This window comes from Pan paniscus, chromosome 23, assembly GCF_029289425.2.
Source record: "Pan paniscus chromosome 23, NHGRI_mPanPan1-v2.0_pri, whole genome shotgun sequence".
Lineage (NCBI taxonomy): Eukaryota > Metazoa > Chordata > Mammalia > Primates > Hominidae > Pan > Pan paniscus.
This window is the reverse complement of record NC_085927.1, coordinates 39,036,533-39,059,196: the sequence shown is the minus strand read 5'-3', so window position 1 is coordinate 39,059,196 and position 22,664 is coordinate 39,036,533. Positions and strand designations below refer to the sequence as shown.

Sequence of the window (22,664 nt, the reverse complement as noted above, 5' to 3'; positions counted from 1 at the left end):
AAAGCCAAGCTTAGCCTTTTACAGAAATGAATCAGACCGAAAGCTCTTAGCATTCCCAGGGTAAATGAGGTGTCTAGCACTCGATGAACTGTGAGGCCCTATAAAAGTATTATTAAAATATGTTTATTGACTCCCTCCTATATGCGGGTATGTTACCTACAGTATATCATTTAATCTTCACAACACTCTGCAAAGAAGTTATCCTGTCTTTACGGATGAGGAAACTGAGGCTCAGAGAGCTGAAGGCATGGCCCAAAGTCACGCAGTAAGTGACAACACCAAGTCCTAGCTTTTTCGCTAATCCAAGCCAATGAGTAAACAAAGCAACTCTGAGTTTTCTTACACCAGCAAAATCCCATCCTTTCCAACATCAGTCTGTGACTTTGGGTGGAGAACCCAGAGGCGGGTTTTCCTACTCCTGCAGACTGGTAATAAACTCTTCCCATCCCTTTCACAAATGGCCTATGCTCAACACCCAAACAGCCTGCAGAGAAATGCAACGCCCTCTTGCCTTCTCTTCAACTTAGAAAGGATTCGGCTACAAGGTTGCGTGTGGAAGTTAAGCAAAATCCAAGCTTCATCCTGGTTCAGGGCCTCACCTCGGGAAGACCTGGCCTTGGCCTTGGCCTGGGTAGTGAGTGACCTGTCTAAGGTGTGGGCTGACCCAAAACACGGAGCTCGGCGTTGCACCCTCAGGAAGAGCACCCTAAACTCAGTTGGGGAGAAGTTTCCCATCGCTGCTTCCTTTTTTCTCTCCCCCTTCTGCGCCATCACCTGAGTCATAGGGAAGTTCAAAGCGGCCCAGCGGAGAGAGAGGGCACGTCCCGTCCGTCTGGGTACAAGGTCGTCCCAGGACCCTAACCTGCCTCTAGCAGGGCGAACAAGTCCATCCCGTTCCTCGCGAGGCAGAAGTTACAATGTCCGCCAAGCGGGTGCAGCCGAGGACCCGGGAAAAGGGGCTGAGCGCCGGCTCCTCCCGCCTCCGCTCTGCTCTGCGCGGGGAGGCGCCGGGTTCCACCGGTGTAGGCGGGAGGAGAGGACTGGGGGACGCGGGGGCGTCGCAGTGAGGCTCAGGGAGGGGACCTTGGCCCAGGGGAGGGATGTCGCTGGAGGTCTCGGAGAGGGGCATATAGCCTCTTGTAGCGGGGGAGTCGTCCCGGTGCAAGGTGCGTCGATGAAGGACTTGGGGCGGGATCCCAGGAGGTACTGGGGAGCAGGGGTCGTCCCGGCCCGGGAGGGGTCGCTGGGGACTTGGGGACGGGATCCCAGGAGGTACCGGGGAGCAGGGGGCGTCCTGGCCCGTGGGGAGTCGCTGGGGATTTTGGGACGGGATCCTAGGAGGTACCGGGGAGCAGAGGACGCCCCGGCCCGGGGGGAGTCCCTGGGGACTTGGGACGGGATCCCAGGAGGTACCGGGGAGAGGGGGCGTCCCGGCCTGGTTGGGGTCGCTGAGGGACTCGGGCAGCGGGTCCCAGATCCCGAGACAGAGAAGATGTCCCAGCCCGGGGGGCGTCGCAGAGGGTCTTGGAAGACTCAAGGCGGAGAGGGCCTCCTGGGCTGAGGGGCGTCGCTGAGGAGCACCGGGTCCTGCAGCCGGGGGACAGTACCGGGCCCGGGGGCGTCGATGACGGGCCTGGGGGTAGCCCGGGTCCCAGGAAGGGACCATCCTGGCCTGAGGGGCGTCGCCTAGGGGCCCGGGGAAGGGGCCCGGAAGGTCCTGAAGCGGGAGGGAGGGGGCTCTCAGGCCGGCCGGCCCTTGTCGCCCCTCGAGTGGGCTCCGCTCAGGGCGGGCGGCGGGGGGTCGCTCATACTCACCGGGTCCGGGGCCGAGGCCGGGGCTAGGCGCGGGCCGGGCCGCCAGCGTGAGCGCCGCGGCGGAGAGCAGGGCGAGGCGGGCGGCGGGCGGCGCCATGGGCCGTCAGTGCGGGGCCCCGGGGCGCGGCCCGGGGTAAAGGGGGCAGCGCGGGGAGCCGGGGGCGGCCATGGGAGCAGGACGCGGGACCCGAGTGTAGCCCCGCCCCGGCCGCCCGGCCGCCCCGCCCCGGCCCGCCCAGCTCAGCGCCGCCACCGCCCCTGCAGCCTGGGGCCCGCCCGGATCCGCGGAGAGGCCCGGGGGGCGGAGCCCGCTGCGCACGCACGCCCCGCCCCGGCCGCGCGCTGCTCCTGCCACTCACGCATCAGGCCCCGCCCATCTCTCGCCTCACCTGGGCCGGCCCCGCAGGGCCCTCTGTTTGTCCCATCCAAGGGTAGGATCAGCAGGTGAGGGGCGGGGCCTCGGCCCGGCCTCCAAGTCACCAAGCGGTTTGGCCGGGCTGAAATAGGCCGGGCTCCCAGTGACCCCTGCTCCACCCTCACTTAGTTCGTGACCCACGCGCGAGCTCAGCTACAGCGGTAATAATTACAACAGCAGTTTGCAAACTGTTTTCCCTTGCTTAGCTCATCGTAATGGTTAAAAAAAGAATGCTTTGGAGAGTTCACATCCCACTTGGTCACCTGTAAGACCTTGGACAGGTTTAAAGGAAAAATAGCTCTTACCTCAATTTCCTCATCTGTTAAATGGAGGTGATAATAGCTACTACTCCTCAGAGCGCTTGCACTAAATAAGAATGCCTACAGCCGAGTGCGGTGGCTAACAACTCCTGTGATCCCAGCACTTTGGGAGGCCGAGACGGAAGAATCGCTTGAGCCCAGGATTCTGAGACCAACCTGGGCAACACAGCGAGACCCCATCTCTACAAGAAAAAAATAAATAACTCAGTGGTCCCAGCTACTCAGGAGACTGAAGCAGGAGGATCGCTTGAGCCCTGGAGGTCGGGCTTGCAGTGAGCCTTCTTCGCACCACTGTACTCCAGCCTGGGTGACAGAGCAAGACCCTGTCTCAAAAAAACAAACAAACAAACAAACAAACAAACAAACAAACACGAAAGCATGGAAGCTTTTACGCACGCACAGTAGGAGTTCAGCAAATGTTGAATTTCTTTCTCCACCCCAAGTTTGCAGCCACATACTGACCCCTGGTTCCGTATCTTATCACACAGCCAGTTTCAACTAGGGCAACTTTCCTGATCTGTCTGAGGCTCAGCCGTTTGCAGAATAGGAATAATAAAAGGCCTTCAGAGGATTCGATGAGATAGAAGCAAGTAAAACGCCCAACGCAACGTCCAGAAATGGATGAGACAGTACTGCTTATCCTACAGCCTGGGATGTTAGGGATCAGAGAGCGCGCGGCTTGCTTAAACTTTCGGCCCCAGCGTGGTAGGCCCTTTGCCCGCCTCCCCCCGCCCCGACCCCGGCAAGGTCTTCCTCTGCCGCACCCGGGGTCGGTCGTGGGCCGTCCTCCTCCCCCGCCCTCCCCCCAGGCAGAGGGGATTTTCCTACAGCTCCCGCCTAAAGCGCAGCGGTGACGCCCGGCGGGGCAGGTCCAGGCGGCGCGCCGGGCGCTTTCAAGTCCCTGGTCCCGGGCTTGCAAGTGCAGACCTGCGCCCGGCGCGGCGGCGGGAACATCTGCCCCAGTGTGCAGACTCGCCGCACCCAGAGCGCGGCTGGGCGGGACCGGCCCGCCTTGGGAACACTCGCCCCTGGGCCCCCTCAACCCCCGGGCGCCACCCCCTTATCCACTCCCAGAGCCCGCGTCCCCCCAAACTCCTTTCCCCACCCACGGCTGCTCGCAGGGCCGGGCCCCAAGGGCGCAGCTACCTCCCACGAGGCCTCTCGATCTCTGTCCCTCTCCACCCACACTACTCAGCGCTGTAGCAAGAAGAATCTTGTTCAGTTATTGTTTTCATGTGTCATTCCCGAGTACAAGGATCCTCTGGGCTTCTTATTGGAACTTAGGGGCACCCACCATCCCCTCACCCAGCCAGCCTCGGTCCTGGGGACCGCCCCCCCACCTCCTGCCACCGGTGATCCCCACTTTTGTCCAGCTTTCCCCTTTTCCACAATTTTGGGCCCTTCCCACCTTCTCCACCGGACCTGAGAACCCTTATTCCGGGACTTCTGTGCCCTCCCAGACAGCAGTGCTTTTGAAGAGAATGAAATGAGAAGATGCAGGTGAAGCTCTCAGCCCAAAGCAAACACTCAATAAAGTCGAACTTTCCTTCGTTCAGCAAATATTCAGCGAGGAACATGCCAAGGGCTGAGGATACAGCCACCAAGACCAAACCTTCCTCTTGGAACTTACATTCTAGTCAACCTGAAAACACGCAAATTCCGGAGAACAAAAAGTACTGCAAAGACAAGAAAATTATGTTGACCACATGTTCTGTGGATTTTTTTTCTTTTTCTTTTTCTGGAGACAGGGCCTCCGTCTGTCGCCCACACTGGAGTGCAGTGGTGAGATCATGTCTCACTGCAGCCTCCAATTCCTGGGCTCCAGTGATCCTCCCACTTCAGCCTCCTGGATAGCTGGGACTACAGAGGCATGCCACCACACCTGGCTAACCTTTGGACTACTTTAAGCAGGATGCCAGAGAAAGACTTCAGCAAAGCAGGACACAGGTCTCTCCAGTTCACAAGGTTCTTTCTGCATCTCATTCAGGTTTCAGAGGAGAAAATAGGAAGGGCACCCAGGAAGTTGGAAACAAAGTTTATTTGGCCAAGTCTGGGCAGCCATGCCTTGTGATAGTAGCTTTGGTCTGTCCTGCCTGCTGCGGGAAGGCACCCCTCCTGGGCTGGCAGCAGCCCCTCCTCCAATTGGCTCTCTCTGTCATGTACACTCCTTAGGACCAGCCATATAATTGGCATGACACAGTGAGAAATGAAAATGTATGTCCTTTGTCCAAACTTATTAAGAATTTCAAGACAGGCCAGGCGCTGTGGCTCACGCCTGTAATCCCAGCATTTAGGGAGGCCAAGGCAGGTGGATCACCTGAGTTCAGGAGTTTGAGACCAGCCTGGCCAACATGGTGACACCTCATCTCTACTAAAAATACAAAAAATTATCCGGGCTTGGCGGTAGGTGCCTGTAATCCCAGCTACTCAGGAGGCTGAGACAGGAGAATTGTTTGAACCTGGGAGGTGGAGGTTGCAGTGAGCCAAGATCGTGCCACTGCACTCCAGCCTGAGCGACAGAGCAAGACTCCATCTCAAAAAAAAAAAAAAAAAAAAAAAAGAATTTCAAGACAGTGACAGCAGAAGATGAAAAGATAAAGCATGTGTGGGGCCCTTCCAAGCAAGGGGGCCTATGTTGATATACAGGTTGCACACCCATGAAAATGGTCCTATTGTACAACAGGACTCAGAAATAGTGTGCAAGCTCCTCCTGGCACTGGCTGCAGTGAAAAACATCCCTCTAGCCTTCTCCACCCCCACCTTCTCTTTTCCAGCTGAAAGCCCAGCACAGGTGATGGAAACAGTGCACAAGAGGCTAAAAATACAGCCCAGCATGTCTAGGTCATGGCACTTAACAGCTCAAGGTCTTTTGTGGTCCTGGCTTCTGGCAGAGAGCAACCCGGGATACTCATTTCAGTGCTTTACATGCCTGGGGTGTTTAGCAGCTTTATTTCATGGAAAGAGTGAGGACACTGAATGCAGCTCCTGGGCCTCCAGAAAGATGTTGGTGTCCATTTGTCTGTTTGCACTGTGCAAGTAAGGCCCCTTTCTTCCTCCGAGGGCAGCAGGATTGGCCAAGAGGCCAGGAGACCTGCAATGTTGGAGTTTGGGTCATTCAACTGTCTTTGAAACTCCAGTTGGGATGATTTCTGCTCAAAGGGCACTCATTTTATGGAAAGAGCCCTGGAGGAGGGGGCCTGATTATAACGACAGCAATAGCAAACGTTTACTGCAGACTTGACTAAGGCTATGCAGGGTGTCTGCAGTTGCATTTCACAAAATCCGCCCAGTAGCCTTATGAGGGAGGCATTCTTACCAGCCCCACACCCACCACAGAACAAAGAGAGATGAAATGACTTGCCCAAAGGTGACATCGTGTTAGAGCTGGGCTTTGAACCCAGGCAGTGGAACCCTAGTCTTACCCTCACAAGTACCAGGCTGGGCCAGGCGTGGTGGCTCACACCTGTAATCCCAGCACTTTGGGAGGCCGAGGCAAGAGGATCACAAGGTCAGGAGTTCAAGACCAGCCTGACCAACATAGTGAAACCCCATCTCTACAAAAATACAAAAACTAGCCGGGTGTAGTGGCGGGCGCCTGTAGTCTCAGGTACTTGGGAGATGGAGGCAGGAGAATGGCTTGAACCCAGGAGACAGAGGTTGCAGTGAGCCGAGATCGTGTCACTGCCCTCCAGCCTGGGAGACAGACCAAGACTCCGTCTCAAAAAAAAAAAAAAAAAAAAAAGTACCAGGTTGAGCCACCTCCTTGTCTTTTTTCTTTTAAAGACAGGGTCTTGCCGGGCACAGTGGCTTACGCCTGTAATCCCAGCACTTTGGGAGGCCGAGGTGGGCAGATCATGAGGTCAGGAGATCAAGACTATCCTGGCTAACATGGTGAAACCCCGTCTCTACTAAAAATACAAAAAATTAGCTGGGCATGGTGGCAGGTGCCTGTAGTCCCAGCTACTCAGGAGGCTAAGGCAGGAGAGCGGTGTGAACCCAAGAGGCAGAGGTTGCAGTGAGCCAAGATCACACTACTGCACTCCAGCCCAGGCAACAGAGCAAGACTCCGTCTCAAAAAAAAAAAAAAGAAATTTAAAGACAGGGTCTTGAGCCCGGGCAGGATGGCTCGTGCCTGTAATCTCAGCACTTTGGGAGGCTGAAGCAGGTGGATCACTTGAGGTTAGGAGTTTGAGACCAGCCTGGCCAACATGGTGAAACCCCATCTGTAAAAAATAAATAAATAAATAAAAATTAGCCAGGTGTGGGGGCATGCGCCTATAATGTCAGCTACTTGGGAGGCTGAGGCAGGAGAATCACTTGAACCCGGGAGACAGAAGTTGTAGTGAGCAGAGATAGTGCCACTGTCCTCCAACCCAGGCAAGAGTGAGACTCTGTCTCAAAAAAAAAAAAAAAAAAAAAAAAAAGACGGGGTTTGATATGTTGCCCAGATTGGATTGTAGTGACTATTCACAATCATGGCACACTACAGCCTCGAATTCCTGGGCTCCAGCAATCCTCTCACCTCAGACTCAGTAGCTGGGGCTACAGATGCTTGCTACTGTAACTGATGCCTCCTTATTCTGTCATTAGGCCAGGTATGGTGGCTCACATTTGTACTCCCAGTACCTCGGGAAGCTGAGGTGGGAGGATCTCTTGAACCCAGTACTTTGAGGTTACAGTGAACGAGGATAGAGCCACTGCAACCCAGCCTGGGCAACAAGAAAGCCAGACCCTGTCTCTAAAATTAATAATAATAGCCTGGGCACGGTGGCTCATGCTTGTAATCTCAGTACCTTGGGAGTCCGATGCTGGCAGATCATCTGAGGTCAGGAGTTCGAGTCCAGCCTGGCCAATATGGCAAAACCCCAGTTCTGCTAAAAATACAAAAATTAGCCAGGCGTGGTGGCTCATGCCTGTAATCCCAGCTACTTGGGAAGCTAACGCAGGGTTCAGCTACTTGAACCCTGGTGGTGGAAGTTGCAGTGAGCCAAGGTCATGTCACTGCACTCTAGCCTGGGAGAGAAAGTGACAGTCTGTGTCAAAAAAGAAAGAAAAGAAAAGAAAAAAGAAAATTAATAATAATAATTAATAAAAAATAAAATAATAGGTTTCTGTCACCAAATGCTTACTGAGTGGTCCAGAGCTGGGACTGGAATGGGGCAAGTGAAGTATGTGCCTCAGGCACAGAGTTTAAGAGGATTTTTAGAAAACACAATAAAAAATCCAGTAATCAAGATAAATATTATTTAATAGATATTTTATACATCTAATAAATATATTTAGTAAATAGTATTTAATGCAATATTTTAAAATAATTTTTTAACATCTAAATGAATGCAAAAAAATCCATTATGAACAGACTGTCCCAGCTTTAAATGAAGATAGGATCTGTATTCCCGATTTTCCTTCAGCCTCGGGCTTGAGGCTGCACTGTATCATTACTGAGTCTCCCAGGATTCTGGCTCAGACAACTAGTCATGGGAAATTCAAGAGAGGCAGTCATTTGCTTGTTCTGATGGGGGTGAAGGAAGAGAAAGACTCTGGTCTTGAACATAATGAGTTAGAGTTGTCTGTGGGGCATCCAGGTGGGCATCTCTGAAGACTCACAGTAGGGTTTGGGTTAGCATTGAGGAGGCGTTGCCTGGGCGCGGTGGCTCCCGCCTGTAATCCCAGCACTTTGGGAGGCCGAGGCAGGTGGATCACCTGAGGTCAGGAGTCCAAGACCAGCCTGGCTGACATGGTGAAACCCTGTCTCTACTAAAAATACAAAAATTAGCTGGGCGTGGTGGTGAGTGCTTGTAATCCCAGTTACTCGGTAGGCTGAGGCAGGAGAATTGCTTGAACCCAGGAGGCGGAGGTTGCAGTGAGCCAAGATCGTGCCACTGCACTCCACCCTTGGCAGCAGAGCGAGACTGCATCTCAAAAAAAAAAAAAGAAAAGAAAAGAAAGAAAGAAAGAAAGGAGGAAGTGTGGGACATCTGCGGGAGTCAGGTGAGAACTGGTGGGAAGGCACACAGGACACCATTATTTTGCATACTTGGCCCATGATTGGTGCATATTCGGCACATGTGGTCCAAATCATTGGTCCTCCGAGTTTGCATCACAGTTCAGGAATCTTTTCCAATTCTTTCCCATCCAAAGTGTTTCTCTTTTGCATCATGAACCTCAGATATGTTCCCACATGGGTATGGAAGTTTACTGCTTGGGTGTTAAAACAAAAACATCTGAGGAAATTAAAAGCAACTAAATTCCACTAGAATTGCATGGGTGGGGCAGGGCCATAAAGGTGGAAGACAAGAATTAATAGAAATTGACTCAATTTCTTCTTTATTAGCTGACCCACCAGAAGGAGAATAAGAGCTAAGAGAAGCTAAAAAGAAGAAAGGTCGTAGTAAAGGAAAGACAAAAAAAAAAGGAAGAAGGAAGATTATAGGAGCTAAAAATACTGTGAGGAAAGTTTGGCTAAACATCAAAGAAGGACAGATGTGTTTGCAAATAGAAGCGGTGGTTTAGATATGTCAGGAAGCACAGCTCCAAATGATGGGTGGAAAATAAAGGTTAGTGAGACTGAGCTCAGCAGAATAAAAAAGCTTCATGGGAGAATCAAACTAAGGAAGAGGTCTTTCAGCAACATGGAAGCCCTACTGCTTCAACCCCAAGCTCCCCGGATCAAGTGCTGGCACCCATGATGGAAACTCTTGCCATGGTTTTAGTACCCTGGACCAAGTAGTCATTCTATCCTGACTTTAAAATTCTAAACAGCCTTTGATGGGACAATCTCTGCTAAAGACTAACCACTTCCTTATCTTATCTTCAGCTACCTGCTTCCCTTTCCGTTTAACAAAGCATAGACTATTCTGAACAACTCCCATAACCAGGGGATGTAGCTCCTCTACATTCAACACTTCTGTGAGGTCAATCGATCTGACAAATATATAATGAAGATGGATCATGAAAGTCTGATACCCAAGTCAGATCAGAAACTTTCCCTACTTCCAAGAGGCTCATTGCTTGGCCTCATACACTAGATTTTTTTTTCTTTGTTCTTTTTCTTTTTTGTAGAGATGGGGTCTTGCTTTGTTGCCCAAGCTCATCTTGAACTCCTGGATTCAAGTGATCCTTCTGCCTCAGCCTCCCAAAGTGCTGGGATTATAGGTGCAAGCCACCACACCGGCCATAAACCAGATTGATGTACATGAATGACCTGAGACAAAGATCATATCAAATGTTGCATTACATCACTTAGACCATGAGCAACAGGAGCTCAAGAAAGGGTCAGATGAGTAAATGGACCATAATATTAATAACATTCACATGGTCAGGCGCAGTGGCTCACGCCTGAAATCCCAGCACTTTGGGAGGTGAAGGCTGGTAGATCACGAGGTCAGGAGTTCGAGACCAGCCTGGCCAACATGGTGAAACCCCCATCTCTGCTAAAAATACAAAAATTAGCCGGGCGTGGTGGTGCACACCTGTAATCCCAGCTACTCGGGAGGCTGAGGCAGGAGAATTGCTTGAACCCAGGAGGCGGAGGTTGCAGTGAGCTGAGAATGTGCCATTGCACTCCAGCCTGGGTGACAGATTGGGACTCCATCTCAAAAAAATAAATAAGTAAAAAATAACTTTCACATGGGTTAGGTGTGTTGGTTCACAGCTGTAGTCCCAGCACTTCGGGAGGCCAAGGAGGATAACTTGAGACCAGGAGTTCCAGACTAAGCTGAGCAACACAGGGAGACCTCATCTCTACAATTAAAAAAAAAAAAAAAAAAAAAAAATCGCTGGGCAAAAACAAGCCTGTGATCCCAGCTACTTGGGAGGCCAAAGTGGGAGGATTGCTTGAGCCCAGGAGGTCGAGGCTCCCATGAGCCATGATCCCACCACTGCACTCCAGCCTGGGTGACAGACTGAGACCCTGTCTCGAAACAAAAACAAAAACACAAAAAAGCAAATATTCATTGAGTGCTTACTATACACCAGGAGCCATGCCAAGTATTTCAGATGCATTGTCCCACTTCATACTCACAATAACCCTTAGGTAGGCAGTATGACTAGGCCCATTTCACAGCTGAGGAAATTAAGGTTCAGGGGTATGAATTCACTTGCCTAATGAAAGATGGATCTGGGATGCCAACACAGGCAGATTCCCTCCTGAGCCTAGAGAAAGTCTCATGACAAGGACAGGACTAGAACTGGGCCCGGGTATGGTAGATGGATGGGCTGACCAACAGAGAGGCCAGGCATCACGGTGATAACTGTGAGTGTTTAAGAACAGGGGCAGTAGGGCTGGGTGTGGTGATTCACACCTGTATTCCTAGCACTTTGGGAGGCCAAGGCAGGTGGATCACCTGAGGTCAAGAGTTTGAGACTAGCCTGGCCAACATGGTGAAACCCCATCTCTACTAAAAATACAAAAATTAGCCCGGCATGATAGTGCGTGCCTATAATCCCAGCTACTTGGGAGGCTGAGGCAGGAGAATCCCTTGAACCTGGGAGGTGGAGGTTGCAGTGAGCCAAGATCGTGCCACTGCACTCCAGCCTGGGTGACAAGAGTGAAACTCCGTCTCAAAAACAAAAACAAAAACAAGGGCAGTATAGACTTTGGTTGGGTTCAGCCTTTGTTGGTTACTTGAGGCATGATACTTGAGCAACTTGTGCCTCAGTTTCTTTATCTGTGAAACAGGGAACAGTGCTCAAACTCATAGGACGGTTGGTAGCATTTCATGACATGATGCTAGTAAAGTGGCTAGAACAGTGCCTGGCCTTCAGGAAGCATTCAATAAATATTAGTTTTATTGACATAGGAGAAATAGCTTAGAACAAAGTAACCTGGGTTAGTTCTAAGGAAGGCTGAGGGTTACCTGTTGTGGCATAGTCAATTGAAGTGAGTTACAATGAAGGCAGAGAAGGCAGAATTTGATAGAACTTGAAGAGTATGTATCAAGTGCTGCCCATGTGAACAGCTCTCTGCTGGAAGAAGGAGATTGAGGCTGAGCACAGGCTCACGCCTGTAATCCCAGCACTTTGGGAGGCCAAGGTGGGTGGATCACTTGAGGCCAGGAGTTTGAGACCAGCTGGGCCAACATGGTGAAAACTCATCTCTACTAAAAATACAAAAATTAGCTGGGCTTGGTGGTCCGCGCCTGTAATCCCAGCGTCTTGGGTGGCTGATGCACGAGAATTGCTTGAACCCCAGGAAGCGGAGGTTGCAGTGAGCCAAGATCGCACCACTGCACTCCAGCCTGGGGGACAGAGTGAGTAAAAAACCAAGCAGAGTCATTGAGTAAAAGACCTAGCAGAGTAAATCTAACAGATGAGTGTGTGGAAAGATGAGGTGCAGGAAAGCCAAACTCAAGATGGAGAAGCAGAAAAGAGAAACAGATGACCTACTCCTATTATGCCTTTTTTTGCTTGACATTTCCCTCCTGTCCCTGCTTTGCAGAGTAAAGACAGATGGTAATTTCCAGGTAGCCCAGGAGCCCGGTGCCATTTTTCCAAGATTGACCAGCTTTGGAAAGACTCTTGCCTGCCCAGTCTCCAGACATTCGCAAACTCTTCCCAAAGACAAACCCTTTCCAAAGCCCTGCTCTAAAACCGACCCAGCTCTTAGGAGGTGAGGCCAGGGCTCGCCACTGAAAGGGAGCAATTGTCCTCTCAAGTGTCTGTGGGTCCAGCTGCCATAGGCCTGGAGGTGGTTCCACCACAGCCTGTGGTGCGGTCCGCCTGCAAGCTCTGATTCACTCCAGGGACAACACTTAAAAACTCAAGCAGGCAACACATGCGATTCCAGGAGCCCCTGCCAGATTCATACTCTGTTTTTCCATCATTTCACTGGCCTCCCCCTCAGGAGGGAGGCTCCTGAGGCATTTTACAAATGAAAGAATCAAACCCACCAACAGGACGAGCACCTGATAAGCAGTGAGGCATTGCCCAAGAGTTCCCAGGAAGAGGCGGCTTTGTTCTCCTTTCAAGCCCTTGACACTGCTAACAGCTCTAATTACTGCATTTGCCATGGGATGTAAAATAAAACCACATTCCAGAAACCATGTAGTCTTCCCGGGAGAGACATGCAGGGAAAGGTGCCCAGGGCTGCAGGAACGTGTTCTTTCATTCCTGGTCCCTAACCTTGGCAGCTGTTCTGAGAACTTAACAGTGCCTCCTTTATGTACATGAAGGAGGGCACTTTTGCACATGTAGGGATGCATCTCACTACCCATATCCCCAAATCTGGTCTGCATATTTGACTACATTTCCTGCAAAACATACTTCTTAAGAACATGAAGATCTTCAAAATTCATCCAAGCCATTCTGGGGGAAATGAGGACTTCAGAAGTTTCTGAGGCTAGAAGCAAAACCGTATAGAACTTCTTCCCACATAATTTAACTATAAAATCTGATGATATAACACCCACCCACACCCACATCACAAACCAAAGTGACATCACAAATACTAGAGATAATGGCTCAAAGCTGCCTGCATTGAGCCCAAATCTAAACAAACAGCAATTTGCCCATATGTGACTAAGGCAGAGAAAGACAGGTGACTAGAAATATTAAAACAAAAACAAAAAAGAGAGAGAGAGAGAGAAAGGAAAGAGAAAATACATATTTCTTCCCCTTACTAAGCTAGCGAAAATAAAATTTAAGGCAACTGAAATATGGTAAGGTGATTTTATTTCTATAGATGACATTTCTTAGAAAGCCAGATCTCTTTAAATATGTGATTCTAATCTATCCAAATTGTTCTGTTGCTCTTAGTTGGTCCCAGGAAATGGAGGCCGGCAGCATTAATGTTTTCGTGTTGCTTTTATGGTCCCCAGAGTATATTGATTTCCCTGTGAATGAGCTCTTCTTGGAGCATGGCAGTTGGTTAGAAAGTGTATTCAGCCGAACATGGTGGCTCATGCTTGTAATCCCAGCACTTTGGGAGGCTGAGGCGGGCGGATCATCTGAGGTTGGGAGTTCGAGACCAGCCTGACCAACATGGAGAAACCCTGTCTCTACTAAAAATACAACATCAGCTGGGGCGGTGGTGCATGCCTGTAATCTCAACTACTTCGGAGGCTGAGGCAGGAGAATCCCTTGAGCCCGGGAGGTGGAGGTTGCGGTGAGCCAAGATCACGCCATTGCACTCCAGCCTGGGCAACAAGAGCTAAACTCCGTCCCCCCCACACACAAAAAAAGAAAGTGTAAAGCGTATTCAGGGCTTGGCAGAACTTACCGACTGTCATGTCTGTGTTGCAGCATGGTTGAGTGTCTACAGCTCATATGGAAGTCTTGAGTGACCCTGCCTTCCATATCTTTCCAGCAGGCAGGAATTGTCTTCAATTCCTTGTGAACCCTCCCTGACCCCCGACTTCCTGCCCTGGCATGCTATGTTCTTTGAGAGCCTGAATATTACTGTAACCTTGTGGAGTGACTATCTCCTCCCTACTTGGTATAAAAGGCTTTGGTGAACAGGAGAGGACATATAGTAAATTTCTAAGAACTGGGTGGAAGGAATGGCCTATAAAAAGATGTTAATATTTTGCCTTCAAAGTAGACCTTTTATTCTCTGCTGAAGAACGGTCCTTTTAAAATTCATTTCTCCCTCCTTATAATTCTAGCACCCAATCAATGTGAGACGAGACCCCAGCATCCCTACCTATGGACTCCGACAGTCCATCTTATTAAATACCAGGCTTCAGGACTGCTATGTGGACTCACCGGCTCTCACCAACATCTGGATGGCCAGAACATGTGCAAAGCAGAACATTAATGCCCCAGCACCGGCTACCACTTCCTCTTGGGAAGTTGTAAGGAACCCATTAATTGCCAGTTCCTTCTCCCTGGTTAAGCTTGTACTCAGGCGGCAACTGAAGAATAAGTGCTGCCCACCACCATGCAAGTTTGGAGAAGGAAAACTCTCGAAGAGATTAAAGCACAAGGACGATTCAGTGATGAAAGCCACCCAGCAGGCCAGGAAAAGAAACTTCATCAGTTCCAAGAGCAAGCAGCCAGCAGGGCATAGGAGGCCTGCAGGAGGCATCAGAGAGGTAGACGAGGACCAGTGGTGGGGAAAATGTGACGGGCGAGGGGAGGGAAAAGGTAAAGCCAGAGAACACTTAACGGTTGAGATTATATGGCGTGCGGCTACCGCCTGTAATCTCAGCACTTTGGGAGGCCAAGCAGCGAGGATCACTTGAGCTCAGAGAGTTCAAGACCAGCCTGGGCAACATAGAGAGACCGCATCTCTACTAAAAAAAAAAAAAAAAGCCAGGCATGATGCACACGCCTGTGATCCCAGCTACTTGGGAGGCTAAGGAGGGAGGATTACTTGAACCCAGGAGGTTGAGGCTGCAGTGAGCCATGATTGCACTACTGCATTCCTGATTGGGCAACAGAGCAAGACCCTGTCTCAAAAAAAAAAAAAAAAGAAAAGAAAAGAAAAGAAAAAAAGATCTATACCAAGTGAAGGAAATCCTAAAGTTGAAGACAGAATGTGGGGAGGAGGTGTAGCATGACAGAGTGGAAGAATGCCCCAGATTTTGGGGTCATGCTATTTATCATTTACACTATGCTTAGTTCTAGAGAAGGATGAGGTGGCTTTCATAAGCACAGACTTGACATGAAGGAAAAATAAGGGTGAGAAGGAAGGCTAGGATATGGGTAGTGCATGCTTGTGCACACACACACACACACACAACCAGTGGTCAGCTATGGATCGGGATTGTGAGCGTCCACATGGAGAACTTGGCCTACGAAGGCCTGATTGGAATCCAGGTCTGTTACCCCATGGTGGCCAGCAGAGCTCAGTGTACCCTGGAGCTAGGCCATCAGGGTTCAAATCCCAACTCGGACTGTAATTGAGGACGACCTCGGGCTTAATTTCTTTGTGCCTTGATATTATCATATTAAATGGGGGATAACGGCCCTTCCCTCATAGGGCTTCATGAATGTTAAATAATACATGCAAAAGGCTTTTGAACAGAGCCTGGCAGAGGGTAAATAATTAGGATCTTGCGTGGCATTCAATAGATGACAGCTGTTATTAACCTTCTAGCTGTGTGGCCTTGGGCAAACCAATTCCAATTTCTTTGCCTATAAAGTTGTCTCCTGCTGACCTCACAGGGTTATGGGGAACACATGCAGTGGTATGTACATAAAGGAATTCAGTAAACTAGAACATGCTAGACAAATGTTGGTTGTTGCTGTAACCAAGACTCTGGGACACAAATCCCAGATAATTATTCTGAGCTCCCCTTTCAAGTTTTAGCTTTGACTTCTCTGCTTTCTTCCTGGCTAGAGTAAAGAAAGTTCAAAGGAGAAAAAACTAACAGTCCGCCAAGATCTTGAGGACAGATATGCTGAACATGTGGCTGCCACCCAAGCGCTACCCCAGGACAGTGGGACAGCAGCCTGGAAGGGCCGAGTGTTGCTTCCTGAAACCCAAAAGAGACAGCAGTTGTCGGAGGACACGCTAACCATCCATGGTCTCCCCACAGAGGGTTACCAGGCTCTGTACCACGCTGTGGTGGAGCCAATGCTGTGGAATCCTTCAGGGACCCCCAAGAGGTACAGCCTGGAGCTGGGCAAGGCCATTAAACAAAAGCTCTGGGAGGCTCTTTGCAGTCAGGGTGCCATCTCTGAAGGTGCTCAGAGGGACCGGTTCCCTGGCAGGAAGCAGCCAGGTGTCCACGAGGAGCCTGTACTCAAGAAATGGCCCAAGTTAAAGAGCAAAAAATAGGAACAAGAACTCATGGGATTAGAGTATTCTCTGCTAGAGATCTGAAAAATAAACAAAACTTTGCACCTTCCGTGTCATCGCAGAGTGCTTTACAAATTAGCGACTCCCTCTCAGGGGAAACAAAGAGGTACCAGATTCACTGAAGACCAAGGGTCCCTCTCCACTCATGATTAGGTAATTTTGAAGGGTAGATGCTTGGAATATTTTTCCTCCAAGGCCTTGAGAGTCTCTTAGTCTTCCAGGTAGGAAAAGGCCTGACAGATAAAGCAGATGTTTTATATTCAGGCTATGGTTCCCTATTTCCTTCCTTCTTTCCCTTCCTTTTCTTTCTTTTGAGACAGCTCTGTCGCCCAGGCTGGAGTGCAGTGGCATGATCATAGCTCACTGCAGTCTCGACTTCCTGGGCTCAAGCAATCCTCCTGCCTCAGCCTCCTGAGTAGCTAAGACTACATTTGGACCCCAACACGTATAGCTTTTTTTTTTCTCGGTAGAGAGATGGGGTCTCACTATGTTGCTGAGGCTGGTCTCCAACTCCTGCCTCAGGAGATCCTCCTGACTCAACCTCCTGAATAGCTGGGATTATAGGTATGAGCTTCGACGCCTGGCCATATGGTTCCTTATTTTTATAAAGTGGATGGCCGGGCGCGGTGGCTCATGCCTGTAATCCCAGCACTTTGGGAGGCCAAGGTGGGCAGATCACGAGGTCAGGAGATCGAGACCATCCTGGCTAACACGGTGAAACCCCGTCTCTACTAAAAATACAAAAAAAAAAAAAAAAAAAAAAAAAAAAAAATTAGCCGGGCGTGGTAGGGAGCACCTGTAGTCCCAGCTACTCAGGAGGCTGAGGCAGGAGAATGGCTTGAACCTGGGAGGCGGAGTTTGCAGTGAGCCGAGATTGCGCCGCTGCACTCCAGCCTGGGTGACAGAGTGAGACTCTGTCTCAAAAATAAATAAATAAATAAATAAATAAATAAATAAATAAATAAAAAATAAAAAGTGGACCCCTAGGCTCAATCACTATCACTTTCCCTAGCTCCTTCTACATAGGGCTGAGCAGAAAGCCTACCATTCTCACAAGGATGTAAACCCACACACCTTATAACAGATGCTCTCCTGTGACACTGCCTAAACCCCCAATAACCTGGACTCTATATTAACAGGAGAGAAAGTTATATGAATGCTTCCATGGACGAGTAGAAGTTAAAAGTACTGCCCCATGCAAACCTCCCCTTGTTGAATCTGTAGACTTTTACTGAACAGACCAATGACAACATATAACACATACTTGATAAAATTGTATTTTTTTTTACAGTCATTTGTACAATTTGTTACAAAACCATAGAAGACTACAACTTGTTTTAAATCATTTTTGGTCTGCAAATATGTAAAATCTGTGTGCAATTATCATGTATTTACAGGGTCTTGTGTTAGTCATTTTCAATGATTATTCCAACAATGTCACACTCTCAACATAAGACATGGCTTAAGATAAATATATTAGTAAATAAATATTCTGAGAACATATTTCCATAAATGAAATGTGCTGCTATACATATACAGAATATACATAAGTTGTCTTCTAGCTTTTAAAACATTTTTTTAAAATGGTAATGTTGGAAAAAGAGCCCTTAGACCATTTTATTACAAAATCTTTACAGCAAGGTCTTTACAAAATCTCTTTTAAGTGCTATGGGAAAAATTAAAAAATTTTAAAATAGTGCCTCGTTAGACCAACACAATAGAAAGAGTTTACACAAAGAGTAGAAAAAGGCAGTTCTGTTTAAAGAATAATAGTCTCGACTAGTAATTATTTTTTAGACCTCATTTTAAAAGCATTAGTCCTGCACGAACTTCGAGTAGAGACTAGCAGCACATAAGTATGTGAGCAGTGGGACAGATGGGGCTTTATTTTATAAAAGGGCTTGGATTAGGAGGAGACAGGGAAGGAGCTGAGAGTTAAAGCCAGCTTACTGGGGCTGCATCCATAAAGAGGTACCTTGTTGGTAAACACCCAAACTTCCATTTTTAGCTGGTTCTAGAACTCTTCACTGTATATGGCTGTCCTACACCCAGGGCTGGGTCACTTGACCCTGCCCAACTGCCACACCCCAACTTAGAGGGATTGGGGGCAGGGGTTCTCAGTGGAAAGTGAGATACTCCTAGTTTCCATGGCTATAAAACCACTACACACCACTCAGAGTCCACCGAAAAGGGTGTCTGTCATTGGTGGAGTCTTACAACTTCAAAGAGGACATTTCTTTTGATTTACGTGTGACAAAATAAGACCATTGGTTATTTTACTCCAGTGATCTCCCTGTCTGAGAAGCCAACACAAATTTAAAAGACAATGGTTGGTATTGCTGGGCGGGCGTGGTGGCTCACGCCTGTAATCCCAGCACTTTGGGAGGCCGAGGTGGGTGGATCACCTGAGGTCGGGAATTCAAGACCAGCCTGACCAACATGGAGATACCCTGTCTCTACCAAAAATACAAAATTAGCCGGGTGTGGTGGCGCATGCCTGTAATCCCAGCTACTAGGGAGGCTGAGGCAGGAGAATCACTTGGACCCGGGAGGCAGAGGTTGCAGTGAGGTGAGATCGCGCCATTGCACTCCAGCCTGGGCGACAAGAGCAAAACTCCATCTCAAAAAAAAAAAAAAAAAAAGGCAATGGTTGGTATTTGGTATTTAAGGTTTTAAAATTGCATTTTTGTTTCTACCACCTGTAAGCTACAAAAATTAAATGGGTTTCTTTCGCCATCTGCAGCTATCACTTGTTCAAGTGAAAACTAGACACACTTACTTTAATAAGCCCAGTTGAAGCCACATTCTCTACTCATCTATTTATTGCTTAAGGCTATTGAGAGGTGGTTTTCCAGCCAGGGCTAAAGAAAGCCACTTTGGGAGTTCGGTTTCAGACGAGGAAGAAAAAATGCACTCAAAGGCATTAAAAACAAAACAAAACAAAAAAACCCCCCAGAAACAACAACAAAAAAATCTCAGTGAGAAGCTGCTTTTTGCAGTTCATATTAAAAGCCAGACCCTGCTTCCCTAAAACCACGCAATGCAAGCTGCTGTCCTTAGCAGCTGCTACTCCTGGCCCGAGAAATGAAGGCGTCCCAGATCACATGTCACCAGCTTAGGCGCTTCTCACACCCTCGATAACAGGTGTGCGGGGCGCAGTCCGAGGAGCAGCCCCCAAGGGACTGCACCCGAGGACGGAGGACGGATCTCACCAGTGAAGCCTCAGTGGCAAATGTTTTGATCATTTGATGTTGGAATTTGTCAAATCCTAGCTAGAGATAAGTAAATTTCCTCATCATACGCTGAGGTTAAGAAAAACATTCTGATAAGAGTGAGATTCTCGTTCAAGACTGGAGAACCCAGGTGGAGACTTGTTCAAGACTGGAGAATCACCTGGCAGCCCAGGTGGTCCTTGTTCTCCTACCCACAGGGGGCCAGGTCTCAAGTTTCCTATTCTCAAGTGAGCTTTCAGACCCACTGGGCCAGTTCTTTCAGATGGCAACAAATATCTGATGAATGAATGAATAAATAAATACAAGTGACCAGAAGAGTTAGTGAACACAAAGACTAATATTAGTTTCCTCTAAAAAAAATTTTTTTAAAGAACAAGGAATACATTGGACAGAAAAGGATGACAATCCCTGATCTGAAATAGCTTTAAATAGATTCTCTCTCCCTTTTAAAAATGAAACACCTTAAAACCACAACGGTTTGGGTTTTTAAACTCTCCCCTTCCCCTTAATAAAAAAGGCTGGAAAAATATACAAAAACCTACCCTTTGGGTGTAAACTATCTGATAGTCTCTCTCTCTCTCTGTCTCGTGGAGAATCAATACATAATAGTGCATTAGGTAGACAGGATAGTAGACATCTGCAGACGAGATGAGCAATTTCAGCCATGAGGCAGAGGACTGAATAACCCTGAAGCGGTGCTTCCATGGGGAAACAGGATAGGAAAGGTATCATTCAAATGGAGCTCAGTGCAGACCTCGTAGGTCCAGTCACATGACCCCAGAAAGGCAGCCCAAGGAAGCAGCAGCCAAGGGGTGTGGCTGCCCCCACACAGATGCAGGCGCACTGCACATGGGTGTGCTGCTGGGTCAGTGGAGAGCACTCTCCCCCAGCCCCATAGGACACCAAGGCCACAAAAGTACATTCCTTCTGGGTGTCTGTCCCCACACACCCCGTCGAGCCATTTCTGCAGCCAGTGGCAGGGGGCCCAAAATATTTTTGCAAAGGACTCCAAAGCCAGGACAACCAAAGGGGACAACCTCCTCTTCCCTGCCCGGAGGGTCAGAGTTCAGGTAGAGGGCCCCAAGAACATGCCCTTACTATGACCTGGACCTCAGCCAAGACCAGGGCTGTGAACTCTGTCATTTCACTTGGGACCATGACCTGAGGGGACAGACTGAGGACACTGGGCAGAATCGTCCCCATCACCCTGGAGCTTTCATAGCAGCGGCTTGACCTGGCTCCGCAGGGCTGTGGATCATGTACACCCTATTCCTAGCTGCTGCCATCACCTGCCTAAAGGCGTGGGCTGGAGAGGCATGGCGTCTGAGACCTGAAATCGTGTACATTGGGATTTGCCACGAGAAAGAAAGAGGCAGTTTTGCACTGCTCCTCAGAGCCTGTACCCCTATCAACTAGCTTTACTTCAAGTTTCTGGTTCATTTTCTAAGGCAGGTGAAGCCCTGAGCTTTTCAAAGGCCTGAGCTCCCTTCAGGGAGACAACAGTATCTACACATGATGTGGTTCATTTAATGCAGCAGTGATTTTTTTTTCTTTTTCAGCAAAAGTTGGCGGTTAGGGTTCTTTAAAATATATATTTAAATAACTTTTTACATTTACATACAATATCTTAAAAAAAAAAACAAAGCAGAGAACTCAATCCCACACCTCGGAACCCCAAGCACACACACTTTACAAAACAGAACAACATGTTATCAAAAGAGGCAAAGGACTCGGAGAATTTTGTCTGTTGATTTGTTAATGGGGTAGGGGGTGGTTTTGCCACAGGGGGCTCACATTTTGGGTTGACAAGGAGGGCTCTCTTTATTACCACTTTTGTGTGTTTGTCAAAGCTAAAAAAATTTTTTGTTTTTGTTTTTTGAAAGAAGTCAGTTTGGAGTCTCCATACAGTTCCCAATTTCCAGGTAAGAGTTCCTCCTGAGCTCAGGCTCCCGGGCTGCTGCTGTCTGCTGAGTGAGATCTCGGTCCTGGGAAAGAGAGAGAACAATCATCAGGGGAGGGAGCTGGCACCACACATGGGACCAGGCAAGGGACTCAAGTGGCTCTGTCCCCAGCGTGTGGCAGGCCTGTGTATGCTAAAGGGCTGAAGCAGGTTCCTGTTCCCAGAGGGGCTCCATTTGTGCTGAGAGCACAGGTGCCTCCTGGAGAGCCAGCCTCTCATTTGGATGTGCAGAGCTTTCTAGAAGCCCTCAGGTAGCATGAAAGCCCAATGTATTAAAGATGTTAACTGGGTGCCCGGTGTGCGTCAGGCCCTGGGAAAAGCAGTAGAGAGGACTCCCTCACAGAGCTTACGAACCTTGAGACAAAGTAATTTAGCAATAGGATGACAGAAGTGAACAGAAGGTGTGTAGGTGATCTCAGAGGGGGCTGGAGTGTTACCTAACCTAAGATCTGGAGGAGAAAAGTAGCGGACAGGTCTGGGGGCTGGAATGAGCTTGGCACATGGGAAGAACGGGACAGGGGCCACAGGGGGTGAAAGCAGGAAGCAAGGAGAGTGAACCAGGAGCTCATCAGATGGGTTGGCAGGAGCTGGATCACACAGAACTGAGTGAGATGCTAACATTCATTATTATTATTTTTGAGATAGGGTCTTGCTGTGTTGCCTAGGCTGAAGTGCAGTGGTGAGATGACTACAGCCTCAATCTCTTGGGCTCAGCCTCCTGGGTATCTGGGACTAATGGCATGTGTCACTGTGCCCAGCTAATTAAAAAAAAAAAAATTTTTTTTTAAATAGATAGGGTCATTCTATGTTCCCCAGGCTGGTCTCCAACTCCTGGCCTCAAGTGATCCTCCTGCCTTGGCCTTCCAAAGCACTCAGCCAGGAGTTAACCTTTTTTTTTTTTTTTTTTTTTTTCTTGAGACGGAGTCTCGCTCTGTCGCCAGGCTGGAGTACAATGGGGCGATCTCAGCTCACTGCAACAACGGCGTCCCGGGTTCAAGCGATTCTCCTGCCTCAGCCTCCCGAGTAGGTAGAACTACAGGCACACGCCACCACGCCCGGCTAATTTTCATATTTTTATTAGAGATGGGGTTTCGCCATGTTGGCCAGGATGGCCTCGATCTCTTTACCTGGTGATCTGCCTGCCTTGGCCTCCCAAAGTGCTGGGATTACAGGCGTG

At 49.0% G+C, this 22,664-nt stretch overlaps 3 protein-coding genes across 6 annotated transcripts in view; 1 reads left to right on the top strand and 2 right to left on the bottom strand.

Annotated features, from left to right (window-relative positions):
* The window catches only part of KREMEN1 (kringle containing transmembrane protein 1), a 74,168-nt gene extending 72,091 nt beyond the window's left edge, over positions 1-2,077 (bottom strand). The window contains exon 1 of one of the 2 annotated variants that reach the window (XM_008964360.6): positions 1,816-2,077. In XM_008964360.6, the coding sequence (XP_008962608.3) occupies positions 1,816-1,912 (97 nt within the window). In that variant the 5' untranslated portion in view covers positions 1,913-2,077. The remainder of the gene's footprint in view (positions 1-1,815) is intronic. The other variant, XM_034949354.3, reaches the window with a different exon arrangement.
* On the top strand, positions 823-16,363 carry C23H22orf31 (chromosome 23 C22orf31 homolog). 2 transcript variants are annotated; one of them, XM_034949355.3, is made up of 3 exons: positions 823-1,166; positions 14,154-14,582; positions 15,833-16,360. In XM_034949355.3, the coding sequence occupies exons 2-3, from the start codon at positions 14,274-14,276 to the stop codon at positions 16,271-16,273; spliced, it is 750 nt and encodes a 249-aa protein (XP_034805246.1). In that variant the 5' UTR covers positions 823-1,166; positions 14,154-14,273; the 3' UTR covers positions 16,274-16,360. The 2 variants fall into 2 exon arrangements, with proteins under 2 accessions (XP_034805246.1, XP_054961882.1); XM_055105907.2 differs by lacking the exon at positions 823-1,166 and adding an exon at positions 12,220-13,208 and having other exon boundaries at positions 15,833-16,363.
* Positions 16,364-17,548: 1,185 nt separating this feature from the next.
* The window catches only part of ZNRF3 (zinc and ring finger 3), a 221,205-nt gene continuing 216,089 nt past the window's right edge, over positions 17,549-22,664 (bottom strand). For both annotated transcript variants that reach the window (XM_008973574.5, XM_034948527.3), the window contains exon 9: positions 17,549-21,512. In XM_008973574.5, coding sequence (XP_008971822.3) covers positions 21,469-21,512 — 44 coding nt within the window. In that variant the 3' untranslated portion in view covers positions 17,549-21,468. The remainder of the gene's footprint in view (positions 21,513-22,664) is intronic.

Bases quoted from the DNA above. Each gene is read 5' to 3' on its own strand.
- C23H22orf31 (XM_055105907.2), top strand. The intron at 14,583-15,832 runs GTAGACGAGGAC...CTTCCTGGCTAG, and splicing joins CTGCAGGAGGCATCAGAGAG to AGTAAAGAAAGTTCAAAGGA.